Raw genomic sequence first — 21135 nt, forward strand, 5'->3', positions numbered from 1 at the left:
AGCTAGGCGTTGCAATTTACCCTTACGTGTTATTAACACGTCGATCTACAGAATTTCTACGAGCGGGAACCGCAGGTCGATGACAATTTTTTCCTCTTTGGTTTTACTCAAGCCGATGATAGTGTTCTTAAGTGTTCGGTAAACGCGTTACTAGTAGATCGAACAATCGCCGAGTGGCCGACGCAGCAGATTCTATTAATGGGAACCAATTCGCGGAGAAAAGTCGCCAATCGATCGAACCGGTCATCGCTTTATGAGAGACGCGACGACTTTCAACCGTTGATGCCCCATGAATCAACATTGTACATGGACGTGTCTCCCACGAGGATAGATTATTCAGTAGTGTCGTGGATCGCACCGGGGGTAAGGGAAATTCGCAACCAGAAGCGAGAATCAGATCTCGCCGTCGGCGTTCGCATACGAATTTCAGGTGTGTTCCTGAGACTGAAGAATCTGATCGATCGCTGTGGCCTCTTCGAGTTTCAACAGAGACAACGATGTCGTCTGTTCATTATCCAGCTCCAACTTTGGTACCAGCACCGTGATCCGGGCTTCTGAAACGCGAGGTAAACTCGAATTATTTGAGTTAATTAAGTTTCGACGTTTCCATTCATCTATTTAGTAAGCATAAACTTCCAAATAATGTTGTATCCTAAGTTTACGAGTTTCCGGATCCGATATTGTTACAAGATGCGAAACTAAATGACATGCAATGTACGAAAGATCGTATGATACAGTATGCAAATTTAATGAAGAAAATAATAGTAATATTTCGTTGTTATAGCTGTAGTATATTGAAATTGCTGTCGTTTCGTATGATATGATGAGAGAAAAAGGTGGGCTAGAAAGTGATGGAGATAAAAAGCGCGAAGAGATAAACGGCAAACATTAGAGGGAATATAATTCGGACATCAAAAGAGAGAGTCTTCTGAAAGTTTGTTCCCCTAAGGGATAGAACGAATTTCCTGGATGCTAGCTTGGAACGAAGTTTGCAAACGGCCACTTTGCTTTATTCGATGGACATTAGTCTGTGCAAACAACGACCCCAGCATCTGTGCGTCAGCTTGTTGAAATAATCATTTTCTAATCCTACCGATTTGAGAATGATTCTATGAAAATGATACTCACGACGTGAAATTATTCGATAATATTATAGATCACACAATTTTTTATGACAGTATTTTATGTTTTACTGTAATCTTCAAGTGTAAACTAAGAAATCATTATAGCAATTAAGTGATGTACAATTATGAACAACACGATCTAAAGATTTTTAAAAATCTTTATATAACTTAAAACTTTAATATTTAATTTGAATAGTTGCACGTAAAAGTTTGTTAATGTTTACCGAAGTTTCCCGTTTCGTTCTCGGACACTATGTCCGGGAATTGGACATGCTTTTTTGAAGTTCGTCCCGCGATAGGACTCCTGTCTGAGGAGAGGGTGTTTTGTCCCGTAGGACTCTGCGTTGGCGTCCCCGTCACTTTGGTCTCGTTGTTAGTCGCCGCTCTCCGGGAACTTAGGTAAGACGTAGCAGTCGTCGTCGGCGGTTGCGTATCGTATCTCACTGCTGGAACCTTTAAAGGCCACTTCGTAAAGTCCATTTTGTAATTGAATTTCGTCACGTTCGTCTTTTTGCAGAACGTAAACGAGTTAATAGAGTTTGTCTTTTGTATTTTCTCTTTGATACTTTAACGCGAACGAAGCACAAACGAGTTCCTTCCGATAGGAAACTCTTAATTGAAACCAGGCGCGGTTGAACCTTTTACGCTGATACGGGTAAATTTTTTAATCAGACAATTGTGAAATATTTTTTAAATAATAGTCTCGTTGATCGCATGTAACTTAACGTGCATCACAGGCAGAATCATTGAACCTTTAGACTTTGTGTGCATTAGTCGACACGAATGAGGATTAGCTGAGAGAGGTTCATTACGGAAAACGACATGGTCGTCGCCGAGTTTCCCTTCAAAAGCGAACTAATAATACGAGTTCGATTTGCATATGAACGATGTTACACATCGCGTGGGGATGTGTAACGTCATCAGCTACACAATCTACATTAATCAGCGTCGAAAAGTACGATCGAGTTTCTTACGTATTTCGATCGATACGCGTGTTATTGCATGTGACTATTCGTATCAATCGACGAACAATCCAACGTGCTATTGTGAGAAACGTGATTCCTTTATCGTTCTGCGTTTCTCGATTTTTAAATAAATATATATTAGTGAAATGTTATCCACGCGATCATGTACTGACTTTTTTTTCGCTAGTTACGTATTAACGCGAGTTTGGATTAAATTGGACAGTACAGTTGATACACTTAACTTTTTGTCCTTTATTCCGTTCCTGTATCCGTTGAGAGACTCTCAGAATACTGACCCTGTACTCGTCGTCGTCCGCGGCGGTTCCCCGACCGGCCATATACTCTTGATACTGGGAGATCACGCACAACACTGAATATATCTGAAGTAAAGGATACGTGGAATATAGCCCATAAATTGCCGCCCGGCCGCTTGACAACGCATTCATTCTACCTAAGTTTCTTTAGTCCAAAGCGAAAATCGAGGTGGAAAAGAGGAAGCTGGGATTATGCAAGGATTGAGATTGATGTGCAGAATTCTTTCACGCGTACTCACGTTTAGACAAAGAAGGAAGAAGTTCAGCGTGTACAGCATCACTTTCGTCGGGTCGAAATTTGACTGAAACAGAATCAAACGAAAATCAAATCTCTAAATTAGACGAACGATGCAGAAATATTTCTCCTTCATCTTATATTAATACTTCTTCATCTTATATTAATACTACTTCATCGTATATTAATAAGTCACATCTCGCCGAACTAAAGTTTCCAAGTATTCACCACCGTACAGTTTCAAGTTTATCCAAATGGCCGTCGAAGTGTACCGAACGATCGAGGAATCGTTAAAGTCCTGGCAATCGATTACAATAGACGGCAATAAAGGTTGATGTTTACTATTACGTACATACGTTCGACGTTGACCGGTTGTAAAACGTTATTCGATTTCCTGCGGCGAAACGTGCCACAGTTAACACAAAAGCTTTCTCACGGTATGGTCGGTAAATTTACGGAGATCACATGCCGTATTTTGTGAATGGAAGAAAAAACTAAGTTTTCACGTTCCAGTTTTCCTCTCAGAATTCCGGTTTCTTTCTTTTCGAAACAATGGCGCTGGTCCAACAAAATGTGATGAAAGGCACATATTTCGTTTCCGGTTCTCGAAGCTGTTGAAATGAGCTATTCGAAGCACTTGAGCGATCTAAGTTCCGTCGCAGATTTCGAGAATTGGCTTGAAGGCTGAGGGAATCGAAAACATCCGTTCTATCGATTCCCCTCAGTTTACCGGAAATTTTATTCCAGATGGATCGGATGTACTGATACAAAGGAAAAAAAATAACAAGCTTGCGATAAAAGAGATTAAAAAAATAGGTGCAATGATAACGTATTACATAAAACCGATCACTGACGTGACGGTGTTTACATCGTTAACGTTTAATTTATCGATTAGCATTCGTTGCACGTCTATGTATCAATCACTGCAATTATTATTGGCATTTGAATAACTAGTTTGCAGGGAACAATCAAAATAATTAATTAATGCCGGCAACTGTTCATTTGTTCGACATTTCTATGAGACAAACTCGTTGAGATAAAAATAACGACCGTTTCAATTAATCATTTGCAATTATGATATTATTTATTCCTGTCCCATGAGAATTGGGAATGCGTGATTAATTCATAGAACAATCACGCGAGCTCGGGTTCGCCGTAGTTGAATTAATCTCTGGCAATATTATCGTTCACGGTCAGGAAATAGCCATTACCAAGAAATACGTGTTTTACGAGAAGGGAGATGGAGGATGGGCTTTATGACTCAGTAGTGACGGTCGTTTCATATTTATTTAAAAAAAAGAATAAAGATGCCTTGTATTTCTAGCTTAAAAGCGAAAAATACGCGTCAAGATTTACGACGCGGCAGTGATGCTCATTTGATATTCATTAAAAATAGAAGAAAAATGTTTGTTCCCTCTGTAGAAGAAAAAATCTTGACGCGCAAGTAGGAAGGACGTTAATGAAGATTGCGTATACTATAGCGCGACGTCGTACCCATGCCGGTGCGAATGCGGTGCTATTCCAAAATGAACTTTTGCACCTGACCTCTCGGCGACGACGCATAGAGATATGGTTCGTGACTCGCGTCACGTGCATATCCTCGTGTACGCTATCGTTCACTTGTTTACACCCCTTTACCCGCACGTCGTTTTATCGCGCTCCATCCGTTCCTGACATTTCCGTGCAACCGCATTCGGGTGTGTATGCGTGCTTTACGTTTTAGGACATATTTTACTCCGATGCTTTGCCCTAGTTTGCCCGTGTTTCATTCGCACGAAATGCAATGTAAATAGGAGAAAGACCGTTTCGTTTGATGGAAAGAATCGTTTTCTATTTCAGAATATATGTAGTACTATTCCTTTAATCTATGTTTGGTTTGCTCTTATCGAGTCTGTGAATAGATTTGTAACAGGATCAGGATCACGTGGCTTCGTATATATATACACCAAGTACCACAAGAATTGATTTCTACTGTTCACGTTGCCGCAGGAATTGAGGAGCCTGTTTACGTGGATTAATATATTGATTAACCTGATTACTGCCTTAACGTTCTATAATAACAATTCCTCAGTTAAAGAGATGCTCAAAATTGATGTTCCATTTAAAAACATGTCGTTATGACAAATTCCGTTCTAATAAATAAAATTTAAATAAAGTGCATTTCGAATATGACGTTTAATGATTTAAATGGAAAGGGTTTAACTACGTCAATTTTTAAGCGTCATAATATTTGATCTGACTCGATTGAAATTTTAATAATTCCATTTATGTTTTGGAACGATTTCAGGAAAATTCCAGGTCAATCAAATCAATGGAACTGTTCGTCGTGTTTACCGTGTGGTCGAGATACTTTGAAATCACTCGTATTTCGTATCAAAGCACGCGTTTTAAGCTCGATAGATACAGTACGTAGCAGAGATACGACCTATCGAGTCGGTCAATTGATTTTAAACGCTTCCGTTTCGAAGGCTTTGGCGTTATCGATACGCTAGAGTGACGCAAATAAAAGTCGAACGCAAGACGATCGCAGAAAAACGTCGAATCGTTGGAAACTCCGCTTAGATACATTTCGTGTATACGCGAAATTAGTCAATCATGTTCGGAATCGTTTATTATTCAACTGGACTTCTGGATTCAATATATGCATGAATTTATTTAGAATCGTACGTTCTGACTTCGAAAGGTAATCAGAGTAAATGTACAAGTATGAAACGACCTGATTAGTTGATACAGAAAAAATGGTGAACGTTTCCGAGTAAAGTTTTCTATCCATCATCGCGCACATGTGGAAATAGGAAATCATTTCTTGAAATATGTGAAAGCACGGCGGGAGTCGAGTTTAGCTTTCTAGCTAAAGTAACAACACTTGACATTCTCGTATCGTACGTTTGAACGACGATTTAGCTCTCCAGGCTTGAATCATTAGTGAGAAACGTATGCAAGACCAAAATGGTTTGAAAGCTGTGTTCATTTTTCGATCATATATCGTAGTGTATCTTAAAAATTTCAGGAAGTGGTAATTTCGAAAGAACGCATCGTTTGGTCAAGTGTTCAGCTACGATATTAGACGTCTGCTGCCGTTCGATGTTCGGTATTCGAATCTTGTACGAAACTTGTAAGCCATAAAATGGATATCTAAGACTTTAAAAATAGCGAAAGTTTCCCTGAACAGAACCAAAGTTAATGAACTAAGTTTTCTGAGGATGATTGGACCGCGATTTCATCAATCAATTGCGGCATTAAGGAAAGATTACGTGAAATCGATAAAAAAATTCTTGTTCCAATAAAGTAGTAAAGCAAAGAGAACGTTTCTCATCCAACAAAAAGCACTTCTTCCGTGTGTACTCAACGTGAAGAAGTTTTCATTGTCCGATCGGTGGTAATTCGAAAACGCGAAGCTGAAAACGCTCCCAGGAACTGGGTCGAAGAATTTCCAGTCGAAGGAGATCGCACCGGCTTTCATCAAAGCGCGTAAAGCCGAGGCTTATTCGAGCCAACTGAAATACTGTTTCCTTTTGAACAATATTTTTATTGTTCATTTCGTGAGGCGCGTTTTGTGCCTCTCAAATAACGTTCGCAACGCGGTATAGCTTTCTCTTATAGCTGGCTGTTCTCAGGGGTCTGAACAACCCCGTAATTATCACAGAGATATCTCTTTCCCACGCGGTCAGGGAATCATACGGTTCGGTCTACCGAAAATCAGGAAAAATACGCGAGAACGTTATCGGAACGGAAAGAAAATACTGGGGGAACCTCATTACTTCAAATATACTGTGAAGCTCGATAATGCTATCCACTCGGATAATTTAATGTTTATAAGCAGGCTCTCATACATTTGTATGCCGGTTACAAAAATACGGCCAATCTGGATTCTCTTATTAAAAAATTATTTCTATATGTAAATTGAAAATGTCTGTACTTACAGCAGCGACGAATAGGTACAAGGAGTGAGCGACGTCGACGATACACGTCGCGATGACAGCGACGATCCAGGGTATGAGGAAGACGCGTTGATCCTGAAAGACATCGATCATAAATGAGCACTTGTAAATATGGTATAGAAGAAGAAATCAGACTTCTAGAAGACTGCCCATTAAGGGATCATTGTTTTTCTTATTCCTTGTTCTCTTTGGAAACATCAGACGCGGCTCATTACACCTCGACGATGTAAAATGAGATACACTTCCAAAGCGAGATCTAGGGTTAAGACCTCGAATGAATTCTCGTCTTCTCGATAAGAAAGAGTTGAAAATGTTTCTCTCCATCGCATCATGTTTTCTCGGAATCATTAGATCAGATTACAAGAATAGTTCTACAAGGGCGTAACGATCTTCTGATGCTACGAATCTTTTTTAAATAATCCAGAAAACTACGAACTAAGGTTTACAAATGAAATTAAGTTGAAATAACGTTTTTCATGCTCCGTCGCTTAGAGAATGACGCAGGAGTGATCGTTGTTAAACGGTTTCATTAATTTCGATTGTAAGATGGAAATTCTTTCTGTTGTCTGAGCAACAACTACTTGTACAATCCCTATTTTTACAAGCTCGAAACATGAAACTACACAATGCTTACGTAAGCTCACTAGGAGAGGATCTCAAATACTCCAGCTCATCTCGAAATACAGTTTGAATAAATGGCACTTTCTTCCGGAAGCTAGTACTACTACAGTCAAATTTATAATCACTTAACACAAATAAAGAGTTACGTAAAGTTAGGAAGAGTACGGAATCGTTAAATTCATGACATAAATCGTGCAAATGTTTGTCGCAATTTACGTCACATTAACTACAAATCCTCTTTCAGATTGCAAACGCGTTTGTAGGAAAAAAATGCGATTAATCATTCGGTTCGGGACAATGGGCGAAACGAAATTCGGAATGACCATTACCTGCTCGAGAAGAAACGCATTAAAAATGATCGATGTCGACAGGACAAGGCAGAACTCGAAAATATAAAGATCTTGGCAAAACGTCACGGTGGTTATTCATGACTCGCGTCGCGTCGCGGCACAAACGCGACAGTTTTGCGCTCGGTGTGATTAATGGACGAGGAGATCGATAAGAAGGAGCCGCGGGTCGACTCTGTAAATTTACTGACTAGAATCGCGAGTTTCAATCTGTTCGGAAACTTGTTCGATAGTGATAACGCGTACGTCGGTTCAACGCTATAAATTTATACCACGGGGAGTCGACACGTATCTCACATCCTAATTGTCGCATGGCTCGGGTGCAATTGCAACATTAATAATCGTCAGGATGAATTGAATTAACCATCGGAATTCCTCGTGGAATACAATTTATACATTAGAGACACAGTAACGCTTTTCAAACAGCTAACAAGTATATTCGAGTTCTGCACATCTGCTTGATAGATCCTCGTAGTTGTTTGCAGGATGTTTGTGCATGCGATGCTCATTCCGAACTCTGAAAGTAGGATACCGAGGGGCTTTAGATTGTCCGATTGAGTTTCAACTTCGTTTCGACTCGTCACGTGCAAAGTTTCAATAGAAAAAAGTGGGCGTCCGCTCACTTCAACTGTTAGAAACATTAACTATTTTACATAAGAGTTTAAACCGGTGATCCTTTGGATTTACTTCTTTTCTATTTGCAATGAGTTTCAAGGAAATCAATTTCGAAGGATTGTAAAAGAGACGATGACAAACGAGCAGCCAAATGTGAACGTGGAGCCGATCCCTTACCGCTTTACGTGAAACAAATGTTTGCAAGTTTGAATAATAGGACTGATAAATCAGCACCAGGACGAGAATTGATATTTCTGGTTGGCCTTTTTTCGTTTCATCAAATACCTCCACGGGATTGTAATATTGATGATTCTTTCCGATGAACGCGATGAAGTCGAGATTAACTCACCGGTGGGCTTAATTGCGTTAGCGTATCATGGACAGGACGAAATCCACTTTGAAAACTTAGTGACCTCTCCGGGGCTAACGGGTCCACATTTCATCATCCCCTAACTGTGTATCTAGTTCGCGAATTTATTTCTAACTTTGCCGCGATTCCAACCCGTCTTTTCTGAAGCCATTGGATCGTTTAAAGTAACAGAACACGTTAATGTCATTAATAATAATTAGACAATGGGTTTCATCCACTTGTTGAAAAATGGAATGCGCAGAAATTATAAGAAATGGATGAAATACCAAGAACTGCATGTATGTCAGGCTGCTTAAATGATGCACCGAGGAGATATTATTAAACAGTGGCAGCGTCTATGTAATCGTTGGGACAACAAATGGGATCCAAAGAAATATTTGACAAAACACGATAAAATAATTTATTGTAAAATTTATTTTTTATTTATATTATTATATTATTTTTTTATTGTTAACTATTGACGGTAGAAAAAACTTTTCATACTTCACAACATTTCGGAAAAATAAAAATTTTATTTTTCTCTCTTTCGACAAATGCTTCGGATAAAAATTGTAGGTATTACTATTACCTGCAGAGAAGGTCGTGTACAATTTTCTTTTCTCTCGAATACTTCAGGATTAATCGATTAATTATTTCGTTCACCGTCCGTATCGAGTCTGTGAGTAGATTATACGGTCCGTTTATAAGTAGATTATACGGTATCGACGAGAGTTTTGCTTTTTATTTCTTATTTCGGTGGCAATATATTCTATAAGGCATACAAAATTCCAGACTTTTTCGTGCAACACAAAATACCATAAAACTACCAGACTTTACTAATCTTTCCTTGGTGAATAATGCAAGGAGTTGTTTAATTCATATTTTCTGAATAATGAACTGATACTATAAGCGTTTTATTTTGTATAAAAATCTGCGATCCATTGATAATAGCCTCGAGCAAATTGAAATGACTCGATATCTTCATTAATAATACGATCGCAGTCAATTAATTCCTGATAGGAAAAGAACTCGATTTTGCATAGCGCTATATTTTGAGATATAGTGGCTGAGAAGATTCGGAAGAAATTTCGCGGTTGGCTGATGTCGGTTCGAGAGTGTTGCCTTATCTCATTCATAAATTGTGCGCACCCCTCCTCGTTGACTGGATACGACACGAATCATTTCTCTTCGAGCTTTTCCCATTTTTTCTGAACCCAGGGGTTCGTACCATAAATCCTTCAGAGCAATGATGCATGCCCTAATTACTACTATTCCTTGGAATCCTCTCTATCACAGAGGATTTCATGTTTTATAAGACATAGGAACTGAATATTGTAAAAATTGTTTATTGGTTTTCTATACCTGAAATTCGTGCGCAATATCTGTAGACGAGACATGCATCAGCCACAAAAAATAGAAATAAGTTTCGAGGTGAATGCTGCTTCTGAGAATCCCATTTCAACTTATCGATTGGTTGAGATTTTTTTACATCGACTCGTGTCCACGGTTTCTCTAGTGCGATGATAAAAATTGCATCCCTCTGCCCCGAAGGGTAGATTTGTTCGTCATTTGGGAGGAGCTAACCAGAAAACCGATACGAGAGCGATAAGACACCGATTACGAGGGATAAAGGAACGTTCAGACTTATTACATTGTACACTGTATATAATATTTTTCCTAAACGAAAGAAACAACTAAAGACTAAACAGAAATATCTATGTATTTATTTATTTACTGGATTATTTACTTCTATTAAGAACGTAATACACTTGTAATTAGCACTAATACAGTTTACGTAATACATATGAATGCACATATTTAATTACGCATCTAGTTGGTTTGACACGAATTTAATAGTAGACGAGATTCGGTAATGTTTCATTGATTCCGTGGTCACAGCAGGAAACGTGCTTGACATTAATTTCATTTTCAAACTAACTGAATGTTATACGGATAAATTCCTTTCCGTGAACTCCCTTTCGGATTCCAGCCTTGAAAACAATCTCCACTCGTTTCATCATTCGCGACCGAATTTGGAGGATGAACGCGGATCCTCTCTTTTATTTCTTTTCTATTTCCCAGTGAATCCCGGTCACATCCTTCGTGTGGTATTCTCTCTTTCAATAGTCGCTCAGCCAAATCGAGTCTCTAAACCCACCGGAATTAATTTTGCACCCCGTAACAGTTTTCACACGTTTCACGCGAGAATCTTGCGCCACCGGAATGAACCCTGTTATGGTTCATAACTAACGGACGTCGTTGCGCAAGATACAGGGGTTTACCTACTGTTCATTAATAACGTTGGTGTGCGTGCAGGATGCATATTCCAGGATGAGAATTAGGATGAAATAGCGAAGAGACGTGAAACAGGTAGACTTTAGGAATCGTGTTTTATGGCATTACGTAACACTATGAGACACTGGCGTTTTATCAAATTTTTTTTAAATAAAAATGAGAGTCATCTCCGTAAATGATATCCAATTTTCGTTAAACTGAGATAATGTTTTCTCACCTATAGTCGTAGACGAAGTCGAGTTATTTGGTCCAGTTATAAAGGAATTATTTTTTTTTGCAGGATCACCATTTAACATTGTCTCTGACTGCATGTACGTGTAAATGAAATTAAAAGGCTGGAAAAATCTTTCTGCGATGTACATTTCATCGCAACAACCCGTGGATGAATTGTATTTTTTAAAACAACGCGTTTTTTTTTTTAAAGCTAGGCAAACTGATATCACGTTCTGTTATTTCACCGCAGAAGTAGGCAAGCTGAAAGGTCGATGCCGCCAGCAGGCCTACATCACCGCTGGTTGCGGTGGCAATTTCCTAGGGTGGCGAACCGCTCCAAAGACTCGTAGGAATTTCAATATCAATTTCCTTCGTTTGAAGTACAATTTAATAATCGAGAAGTCGTAATTCGAATCTAGATCGAGCATTCAGAATACGGCGCGAATTTCTGTTCTTTTCATCTCCTCTGCGAAATTTAATTAGGACCGATACGTCACTTTTCCTGCTGGATTAAATTAAACAAGTCACTTTCAATCTAGCCGTTTCAACGATACTTTACGGTCAACGTTTTATCCGAGTCTCCTCTACGGAAACTTCTCGCTGAAACTCTGGCAAGAACTTAAACTGTCGAGAAATTTTAAACTCCCTGTCCATAAAGAATGTGACTCGCACCGTGAAATCTCAGACAATGTCCGTCGCAACAGAAAGCTCGACTAATGGAAACTTTCAAAAGCATGTTTTAAATGCCTCCGTTTATAACTCGTCTGTACGTTTTCCAACAGATGTTCCTGTACTAATTCCACCTTGAACGCATCCCGGACGCTTTTCATCGGGTCCGAAATTAAACAAATTACGGCACAGGATTGCGGGACATAAGACGATAGGAACTACGTAAGGTACGAGTCTTACCTTGCAGAGGCCATAGAGAAGCAGGACGCTGCAAATCAGACCGCTGGACGAGCATATAAGCAGCGTCACGTTAAACCATACTGTAGCTGAAGCAATACAAGCATGTTGAACGTGAGACGTTTATTGTTCGAATCGGAGTGTGTGATTTCAGGCAATTATGTGCACCGGCCTCGTATTATAGTGATTTGTACAAATAACCATACAATTTGAGAGAATGCCAGATGTTGTTCGTGGTGCGTTTCTAAACGGTAAACGTTTCGCCGTTCACAGCCTACATACTCACTTGGGGATATGGTTTCCGGCTCGAGGAAGCTGGTAGATTCTGGCAAGGAACGATTCCCGCGGAGATACTCACTCTCCCCCTGGAGCACTTTACCCGTGGTTAACGCCAATACGGCGAAGTATATCTGAAACGTATAGTAGTCCATTTTCGCTTTCTCTGTACGTCGAACCTATTAATTAAGGGTTTACGTGATATCGTCCTAGAGTTTCGCGGTACCATCTCACGGTAAATTGGTGAAATTAAATTCGAAGGTTCGAAATTAAACGGGGGATTTGTACAGCTTGTTTGAGTTGTTGTCGGTTCGTACTGAAAGTACGCGTTTACATGCAGCTTCGTGTGTACTGACCTGAGAGTTTTACCCTTTGATCAATTAGTATGAATTCCTGGACTGTGAGCTCTGTAAAAGTGCGCGTAATAATTTAATGTGTCGGATTACAGTGAACTTGCCACGGACCAAAGTAAATTTCCCTGGTTCTCGCTTTAGTGGAGTTGTAGTGTTCTCTTCAGCCTCATTAACGAAAGTTCTTTATACTAGATTAGTAAAATAGTATTACGAGCAGCGTGCATGCTCGTTTGTTCGCTCTAATTGTAAGAAATGATACAGAAATGCTTTTCTAGTACAATATAACGTATTTAATCATCAATTATACTTAACAATAGTGCTTAGTCGTAATCGAGGAGGGAGAAGAGGATCGCGCTTATCTGTATACGGGGCTTTTTACTCAATTTATTTCCATCGGCGAGGCATTTGTCAACATTTATCATTCATTGCTCGATTTGACACGCGTTATGAATCCTATCGTCGCATGCGAGACCTGACACGACCGTGAGGTGGTTGAAAAGGACGACGGATGGTTGCTGAAAGGAAACGCGTGGTACTCGAGGGGTGCGTTGAGCCTCCCTCTTCTTGTTCGTCGAACCTATCGATTCTACGTGACGGGGGTTATTGAAATTGCTCCAACCCCCTTCCCCTGTCTCTCTTATTGTCTCTTTTTGGACAGCTGGACATAGGCCGTGGACTAATTTCGACATCTTGTATAGACAACTTTCCGTCTACGTGTTTCAAACACCCACGGCCACACTTCTTTCCTTCTTTGATGCTGAACCTTGATTAATGCTGAACCTTGACTCGCAAGGTGCATAAAGGGCATAATGTATTATAATGACGTTAGGATCAATTTCACATATAAATTGGTGGAGATCAACTATTGAATAATTCAATGTGTCGATGATATTTCATATGAATTCGAAGTTTGATTCCTTTTACCTGTATTTTTGTACGATAAAGATGGAAAATACCGTCCGTTGATATTTAAAGTAAACAGTTCTTTTGTACCGAGTTGGGAGCTATTATTAAAAGTATATAAATATATACACACGGGGATTGCATACATATATGTATAATATAATAGGAATTATGATGTGATCGTTTCTCGTGAAAACACGTATTTCGACGCTTACGTAAAACTTTGTGCATAAAGAGGCTGGTTTCAATGACACGGTTAGAGGCTGTTATTCCGGCCGCGTTCGAAACTAGGTACATTTAATCCAGCTATAAACGGATGATAATATAAAATGTTAAGTAAACTGCATCAATGAGCGGGCGAACTTAATGGTCGCGTATTAACGTTGATTAACTAAACAAAGCTCCGCTCTCGTGTGACGCGATAGAGAATGGAAAGGAGATTATCATCCGCGATACTAATGAGGAATGGCACCTTTTTGCTATTTCATCATTACAATGAAAACATTATATGTATGTATATTCGGACTGCGATACAGTTATGAATTAACGTATTCGCATTTGCATACCTGCGGTCATATATTATCCGGTAGTGAATCGATAAATCGAGGGAATTTCCGAAACGTCGTTGGAATATAAAAATATTTCTGATAGATTTTGGGGGTACCACGTATAATTCATTCAGCTCGATACCGAATACTATTATATATTTTATTAAAATCGGAGGGATGAGAGATAAAGTGTATTTTTTATTTTATTTTAAACGGACGGTAGGACAACGCATGAGTGGAATGATCGAGCAGAAGGAAAATATAATTGTAATTCCATTGGATTGTTTTTTTTTAAACATCGTGTAAATCATAATATTATGTAAATGTTACATTAGGTATTATTCCATGGGATTTGATCGTAGGTACGCAATCAAACCAATATATCCAAGAATCCGTCCATGGAATTCAATAAGTCCTCGAAATTGGAGCTATGTCCGCCGTTTGAGTAGAAAAGGGGAGCTCGCCTGGTGTAAAGAAGACGATCCACGAGAAGCCGATAGCCTATACGAGAGGTGAATCGCTATCCTTGGTGGATATGACTTCTCGGATACAGAAACTCAACGGGAAAGTCCGTGTAATGGTACACGTCGCTTGCACCGTTTCTTTTGACTCTATCTTGCGTCAAGTAGGTATACATAGCGAGTTTCCATGGCACGATTGGAATTTCTTAGCTTTCTGCCTGAATAGTATTAACACTTTAGCCTGTACTCATATACGCATTCACATCGCAATTACAATGAAACTAAGAATTTCTCGAGAAGCTGCTTGCTTATATTCCTTGAAGCTTCCAGCATGAAGCATTTCATTCACGATAATGTGACATGGAGTTAAAAAAAGACAATTGGGGATCCTGTTCTGCAGGCAATCCACTCTTTCGTTCTTCCTCATTTCTTCTCTAGCATTGTTGGATTTTCTACTTGCCGAACGCGGACCTCCAAGGGATGGAATGACAGAGATTTTGTCCGGTAAAGTAAATGTAGGATAAAATGAACTCTCTCCGAAGATAAGTTCAAATCATGGGTATTCCACTCTTCAAGAGAGATCCGATTTTTATCATTTCTTTCGCCATGCAGCTTCGTTCATTCGAATTCAACTTTTAATTCAAATCCACGTTTCAAGATCAACATTTTGAAATCGTTAACGGAACAGATGAACAATGTATGTGTAAAAAAGGGAACGTAAAATGATGATATCGTATCTCGTCCGGAGATCTCGCGTTTCCAGTGTCTGGTTTCGTTAAATTTTTACTTTAATTAATTTAACGCCATTTGGGTTCAAAAATTCCGCGGACGTAACTGTATTCAGTTATCAGTTGCGTGGCAAGTGCCGAATGAAAACATTTCTCTCGTACGATAATTTTATTGTTCCGATCGAATCACAGTCACGGAAGAGAACACTAAACTTTCCACCTAATAAAACATGCGCGAAGGGTCTGCGAAAGCTTTTAGCGTTTCCGTGCCTCGCTATTGTTCTACGTGAATAATTGAAGTCGCGAATCTTGTCGTTTTCGGGTTCTCCACCTAAAATTAGCCATTTCCTGGGTAATCAAATTTTCAACAATCAGTCAATCGCAGGATTGCTTCTTCCTAGAATAAGGTTTCAAAAGAATTCTTATATTTGATCCTATACTCTAAAAAATCATCGCAGGTATTTATAAGAGAATGTGAATTTTCGAGGAGAGGATTTTTACACCGTAGTCGATGCGACAGCATCTGAACTTGAAGCGGATCGGAGTTATGATCTAGTGGTTATCCTGAACCGAGTTACGTAACTTTCTACACGACCGGGTTAAGTAAGATAGGGTACACACTTTATTAAAACTGAAACTATTACATCTCGATTAATTGCTTTATTGAACTTTTGCAAAAAGAGTTGTTATCCACCGTAAAAGAAAACTTATTCCTGTTGTCAATCTACGCAATATTCGTGAAGAATTTTTATCCACCATCCTCTAGAGTTCGTCAACAAAAATAATGAATATTACTCGGTTATTTTTTCAGTATAATTACTTTTCCCAATGGGCGTGGGCGGTTTTCGGAGTAAGTTCAACTTAATTGAAATAAATTATACTTTGCAACTCCATTACTAATTCTTCATGGTCATGGACATCCTCAGACATCCTCGAGCCTCATCAAAAGTTTTTCCCTTTTTTTTCTCTAACTTTCTCTATATCCTCTTCTATCTCTATATTTTCTTTTTCTTTCTGCCTCGTGTCGGAAACTTGAACCTTGCAACGAGAGAAGAATGTTAAGCAATAGATGTTCCAGGTTTGCCCGGTATTTGTCTGTAACCGGGGTCCGTTCGGACATGTCTTTATGAGGCATACCGCTGATACAGCTGCCGTACCCTCCGTAATTCCGTTCTAAATTAAATTTCGGAACCTGATGGCCAATATTCTCCGTCCCGTTTTAAAATCGATGAAGTAGGTAATCGCGTTGAATTTAATTTCTTCGTTTCTCGCAGAAATTATCCTTGCGTTCAGATAAAACTACTAACTTAATCCCATTCCCGACTAACCGTTCCAACTTTTAATGTCGTTCCAATCTTGTTGCGTTTAAATTTTACTGTCTCTCTGTCGAGTGTCCGATCGCGGCTTCCGGGAAAAGTTTCGGTTCTCGCAGGAATTATATCGTTGCCGTTCACTTCTTCCTCTTTCTTTGCAATTTGAATTGTATTGAAATTTGATCTGTCGATTGATGGGATAGTTCTCTCGGAGGCACCGAAATAGTTGCAATCAAATTGCTGCTCGCGCATCTCGATCCGAATTAATTCCGCCGTGCAGGCGATGACAGCCGTCAGCCCCTGTGTCTCGCATCAAGATGCCACGGAAATCTAATTTCTGCTACCATTGTTTCCTGCCACCATTTTTATTCACTTTCTCTTTATTCCGTCACGTGACTTTGCACAGATTTATAACGATTTTAGCGTAGCACGTGTAATCAATTCGTGTTATGTCATTTTTATACGAAATTGGAATGTGAAACCGTAACGATGGTAAGTAGACATCGCAAACACGTTATATCGATCATTATGTCGAAACTAGTGGCAAGCGGTTACAAAACGAAGAAGTTATTGCCACCAGAAGCCACTCGACGTAATTAATTCCGATTTTATACTCCGTACATGTGTGAGAACCTCTCCGATACAAGTTAGCCTCATTCAACGAGATACCGTAAAACATGTTGCCCACAAAAGAAAATTATGCAATTTATTTTTGTTCAAATCCGTAATGACACGATGACATTTTATTTACAATGATAAGATTAGGGAAGTGCGATTAAAATCTTTTTAATTAAAATAGCGCGCCTTTCAAAGCCTCGTCTTGAGATAGCGAAAATAGCTAGTAAACAACAGTCAAACTGTCCTGTACCATTTGTTTAAGTAAGGGCGGAAACATCTGAAAGCACGTCTGAGCCTTTTAACGGAAACTTCTACCTCGATCACAAAGTTATAAGTTTATATTCAAGCAACTGTAGCAAAGTGATGCACTAAACTCTCTGGTGTATGCGGTGATACAGGAGTCAACTGCAAGTATGACAAGATCATTTCGACTACTCAAATTTTGAGGCAGTTTTTTTTAAATTTTCTCTAGCAATTTATTATACATATCTTTTTAAACGATCACGTGTTTGCACTGCAGAATGCACACATCTGTATGCGCGGAAGATTGTACTATTATAAAGATATTCTAAAAATTCCGAGTTAATCCAATTAAGAATAACGTAGCTAAAGTGCATGTCGTTTTGAAAAATTCTGCTATGAAAGAAGAACGTTTATCCTTTTTTAGAAAAATTGCCAGTGAATACAAAAAATGAGACTGGAACTGACCTTTCGTTTTTGCAACGTTGAAACCCTTGAGTATTTGCATATTGATTTGAACGATGTAAATGACATGTTATACCAAAAAAAGAAGAAAATCGATTTTTCGTCTAGTTTTCCACGTTATCCCTTAAATGGATTGTCAGGCATCGTATGAGAACGTTAGGAAAATTCTAACGATTAAATCTACCGTTTGCCAGGTTTTATGAATTTACGCAATTTACTAAAACGAGATATTTTTTTCAATATCGATTAAATGAATAATAATTTCCAAAAACTGTTGATCTATCGAATCTAATTTTAGTGGAGCGAATCACGGTCGAGCCGAGATTTTCAAAATTCAAATTAAATTGCGCGGAATATGTTACCTATTTTCCATCATGATTTAATGTATATGAGAGAACCTTCCACTCTCGATTGAGCTTGCTGCGTACTCCGTTTCGCAGAACGGAAGCATTTCAATCATGAAATTTGTAAATTTAATTTAAATGTACGAATGCCGTTTAAAAATAGCTTTTAATTAATTACGTGACCGAGGGATGAAGCAATTTTTCTTAATATATCCAAGATCACATTACACAGAATAATAAACATATCGTCTGAACAAATATTGAAATTGTTTTCTTATAAAGTTTTCTACCGGTGCGAATAGGAACAGAATAAATAACGAGTGTTTCTGTTCACTGTTATTTGTTTTATTTCGATCTATTGTAAATATACACGGCATGACAATAACCAAGGAACTCGCAAAGTAGAAATTTCACCGTAATATATTTCCCTGTAATGAATGGTATCTACGTACCGTTTAATAAATAGCCAATTGTTGAGGCCAAAGGAGTGCTTACTTCCCCGAATGACTCTCCGCTTTTACGGTGACCCATTTTTTCATGTATTATGCACCGTTCAATTTTCTTTTTTCGGGCTGACAAGAAGAGACGTCGACGCTTTTAATAGAAGGTAAGTACATGGACGTGCGTGTGTATGAGCATTATATAAAAGAAGAATGTCTTCATTATCCCTAAATTAATTTGCAGTAATTTAATCTTCCCAGAACCAACTAATTCATAATCTTTTAAATTAATTGAGCATCTTGCGTTTAAATAATTAATCAAGGATAAAATAACCCTCATTTAATTAAACATCGATATAGATTCTCTTTAATTAGAAACTGTAATTCTTTTAATTGTATTATTTTTTAAACTGCGTATGTACTTTTCATTTCGCGAGTTTTCGCTATGAGAAGCAATAAATTCCTCCAACTGCGTCGATGAACGAAAGTAATAAGCGAACACAAATGTATCATTATATCATAATGACCTTTTATTGCGAACGCAAAAATGTTTTATCGTCGTACCAAAAGCGTAAAACTTCGAAATGCGTTCAGTACCTTGCAATATTCGCAATATATCACGTATATACGTTCTCAATTCGTTGATATCGCGTATTCCACCGTGGCAGTAAAATTTGTGTCGTGTCAGTGTTTTTCATTTGACAATCTTATTTTATTTTCTCGTAAAATTTTCAATTACAATATACATATACTTATTTCCTAATAGTTACATGAAATTAGCCCTCTTCAGCATAAATTAAAATTCAATATAAAGTTAATCAATAAACAAACGTCTGTTTGTTTATAAATGAAATGTTTGCTGTTTTCGAATAGGAAAAATCAAATATAACTTACAGAATGCACAAAATTTTGTTTACCATTAAGAAACAATTATGGTATTTAAATACTGATTTACAGGTAACATGATACATATATAATTAAAGTATATGAATACATTTTGAACTAACTATGCAAAGATGAATGGTAATAAGTGTTTCATGCTCACCCCTGTATAAATGGCACATGCGAAACTACCCCTCCTCACTGAGCGCCAACAGCAACAGGATTGCATGATAGTCATGCTTTTGACGCGTGAATGACAGCACACGTTATGTACACAGGCAAACGCGATCGGCATACGAATCGGTCAGCCAACTACGCGATTGCACGCGATTCATGCTGGTGGTGAAAACCGACCGGATGCGAGGACGTGAAGACGCTACACCCAAACATTTCGTATTTGGCGAAGTGGATGGGCCAAATACGGAGCGACATGTGCCGTGGCTCGATTCCGACTGGCAAACCGGTGCCGGGTGTTCGCGTTGTTCGCGGCGCGAAAACTCACGGCGCCGGGCGCATGTGCACTCACCTCAGTCACTTTGTACTTTTCCAACTCAATAACAACGCCTTATATTACTTGACGCATATTCACATTTTACTCGCACCATCGCATCGCCCGATACCAGCACGGACTCGTATGTACGTTTCACGTGGAAAACAGGATCGCGTTCCCACGGGATCAACGGATGGAAATTCGCTGCATGTTAATGGAAAAAGTTACCCCTGAGACGGGAGTTTCATTAGGACCTCGATGATGTTGCTGCGCCGTTCGGATTCACGGGTAACGTTTGTTTTAATACTGCTCCAGGATTAAAACATATTATGGGAATGTTAAAAAATATACATCTGAATTTTAATTATCATAATTTATAATATCAGGTCAGGGTATCAATTACTTTAAAAAGTATTATTTATCACTAGAATTATAACAGTTTGATCAAAGTATAAGATGCCGAGGGGGTTGACAATTTTCATCCGGTTTCATTTTCTAACCAAGCGGTCCCTCGCGGCTATGCTCAATGTTTACTCGTCTAGTTTCGACGATTGCAAAAATGCACGAATGATTTTCAATGTTTCCATCGCAAGTGGAGTGGTGGATATAAAGTCCATTCTTTTGTTTCTTTTCCCGTTGCGTAGCGAGAAATTTTGTGTATCGAGAAATGTGTTTTCGTGACAAGGTCGTCGCTTCGCACGAGAGAACGAATAGAAGACGGATCGATTCTCGCGTACCTTCTTACCTATCGCGGGCGAACCTTAATCACATCTTGACTCATGAATGTTTAATGTAGCCAGCTTTTCCGCCATTTCGCCGCTGACTGAGGCTCGATTTTTTCCAGCCGACGTTTCGTTCGATCCAGGGAAACTAATCGAACCACGGGGCGTCTACCTTGAAATTTCTTTCCATTTTATTAAAACGAATTATGCATTTTATCCGCTGACGTGCATGAAAATTTTATACGCCTGCTCATAACGTTTCTCATCCTTTTCCATTCCGGACGATGACGTCTATATATTCGACTGACGATTCCATTTCAAGTTGCTAATAAACAGGAACGATATCCTATATATTTAACGTTTACGGCTAGCGCTCGTAAACTTCCCCATTTCGTCGTATTCGTTCTTACATCCCCTGCAATTACGA

At 38.9% G+C, this 21135-nt stretch overlaps 1 protein-coding gene across 4 annotated transcripts; it reads right to left on the reverse strand.

Annotated features, from left to right (window-relative positions):
* Positions 1–96: 96 nt before the first annotated feature.
* On the reverse strand, positions 97–19965 carry LOC108628499 (uncharacterized). Of its 4 annotated transcripts, none has more exons than XM_026816474.1 (8): positions 19660–19965; positions 12212–12335; positions 11929–12014; positions 6562–6654; positions 2643–2705; positions 2386–2469; positions 1349–1577; positions 97–554 (listed from the first exon to the last, which is right to left on the reverse strand). In XM_026816474.1, the coding sequence occupies exons 1-8, from the start codon at positions 19789–19791 to the stop codon at positions 427–429; spliced, it is 939 nt and encodes a 312-aa protein (XP_026672275.1). In that variant the 5' UTR covers positions 19792–19965; the 3' UTR covers positions 97–426. The 4 variants fall into 4 exon arrangements, with proteins under 4 accessions (XP_026672275.1, XP_017885964.1, XP_017885966.1 ...); XM_018030475.2 differs by having other exon boundaries at positions 2332–2469; XM_018030477.2 differs by having other exon boundaries at positions 1349–1567; positions 2331–2469.
* Positions 19966–21135: the final 1170 nt, after the last annotated feature.

This window comes from Ceratina calcarata, unplaced genomic scaffold, assembly GCF_001652005.2.
Source record: "Ceratina calcarata isolate Rehan_Ccalc_2016 unplaced genomic scaffold, ASM165200v1 scaffold525.2, whole genome shotgun sequence".
NCBI lineage: Eukaryota > Metazoa > Arthropoda > Insecta > Hymenoptera > Apidae > Ceratina > Ceratina calcarata.

Bases quoted from the DNA above. Each gene is read 5' to 3' on its own strand.
- LOC108628499 (XM_018030475.2), bottom strand. From the start codon at position 19,791: ATGCCGATCGCGTTTGCCTGTGTACATAACGTGTGCTGTCATTCACGC. The intron at 12,336-19,659 runs GTGAGCATGAAA...TATACGTTTCAG, and splicing joins CATGTGCCATTTATACAGGG to ATATACTTCGCCGTATTGGC. The intron at 6,655-11,928 runs GTAAGACTCGTA...GATGTCTTTCAG, and splicing joins TTCTCTATGGCCTCTGCAAG to GATCAACGCGTCTTCCTCAT.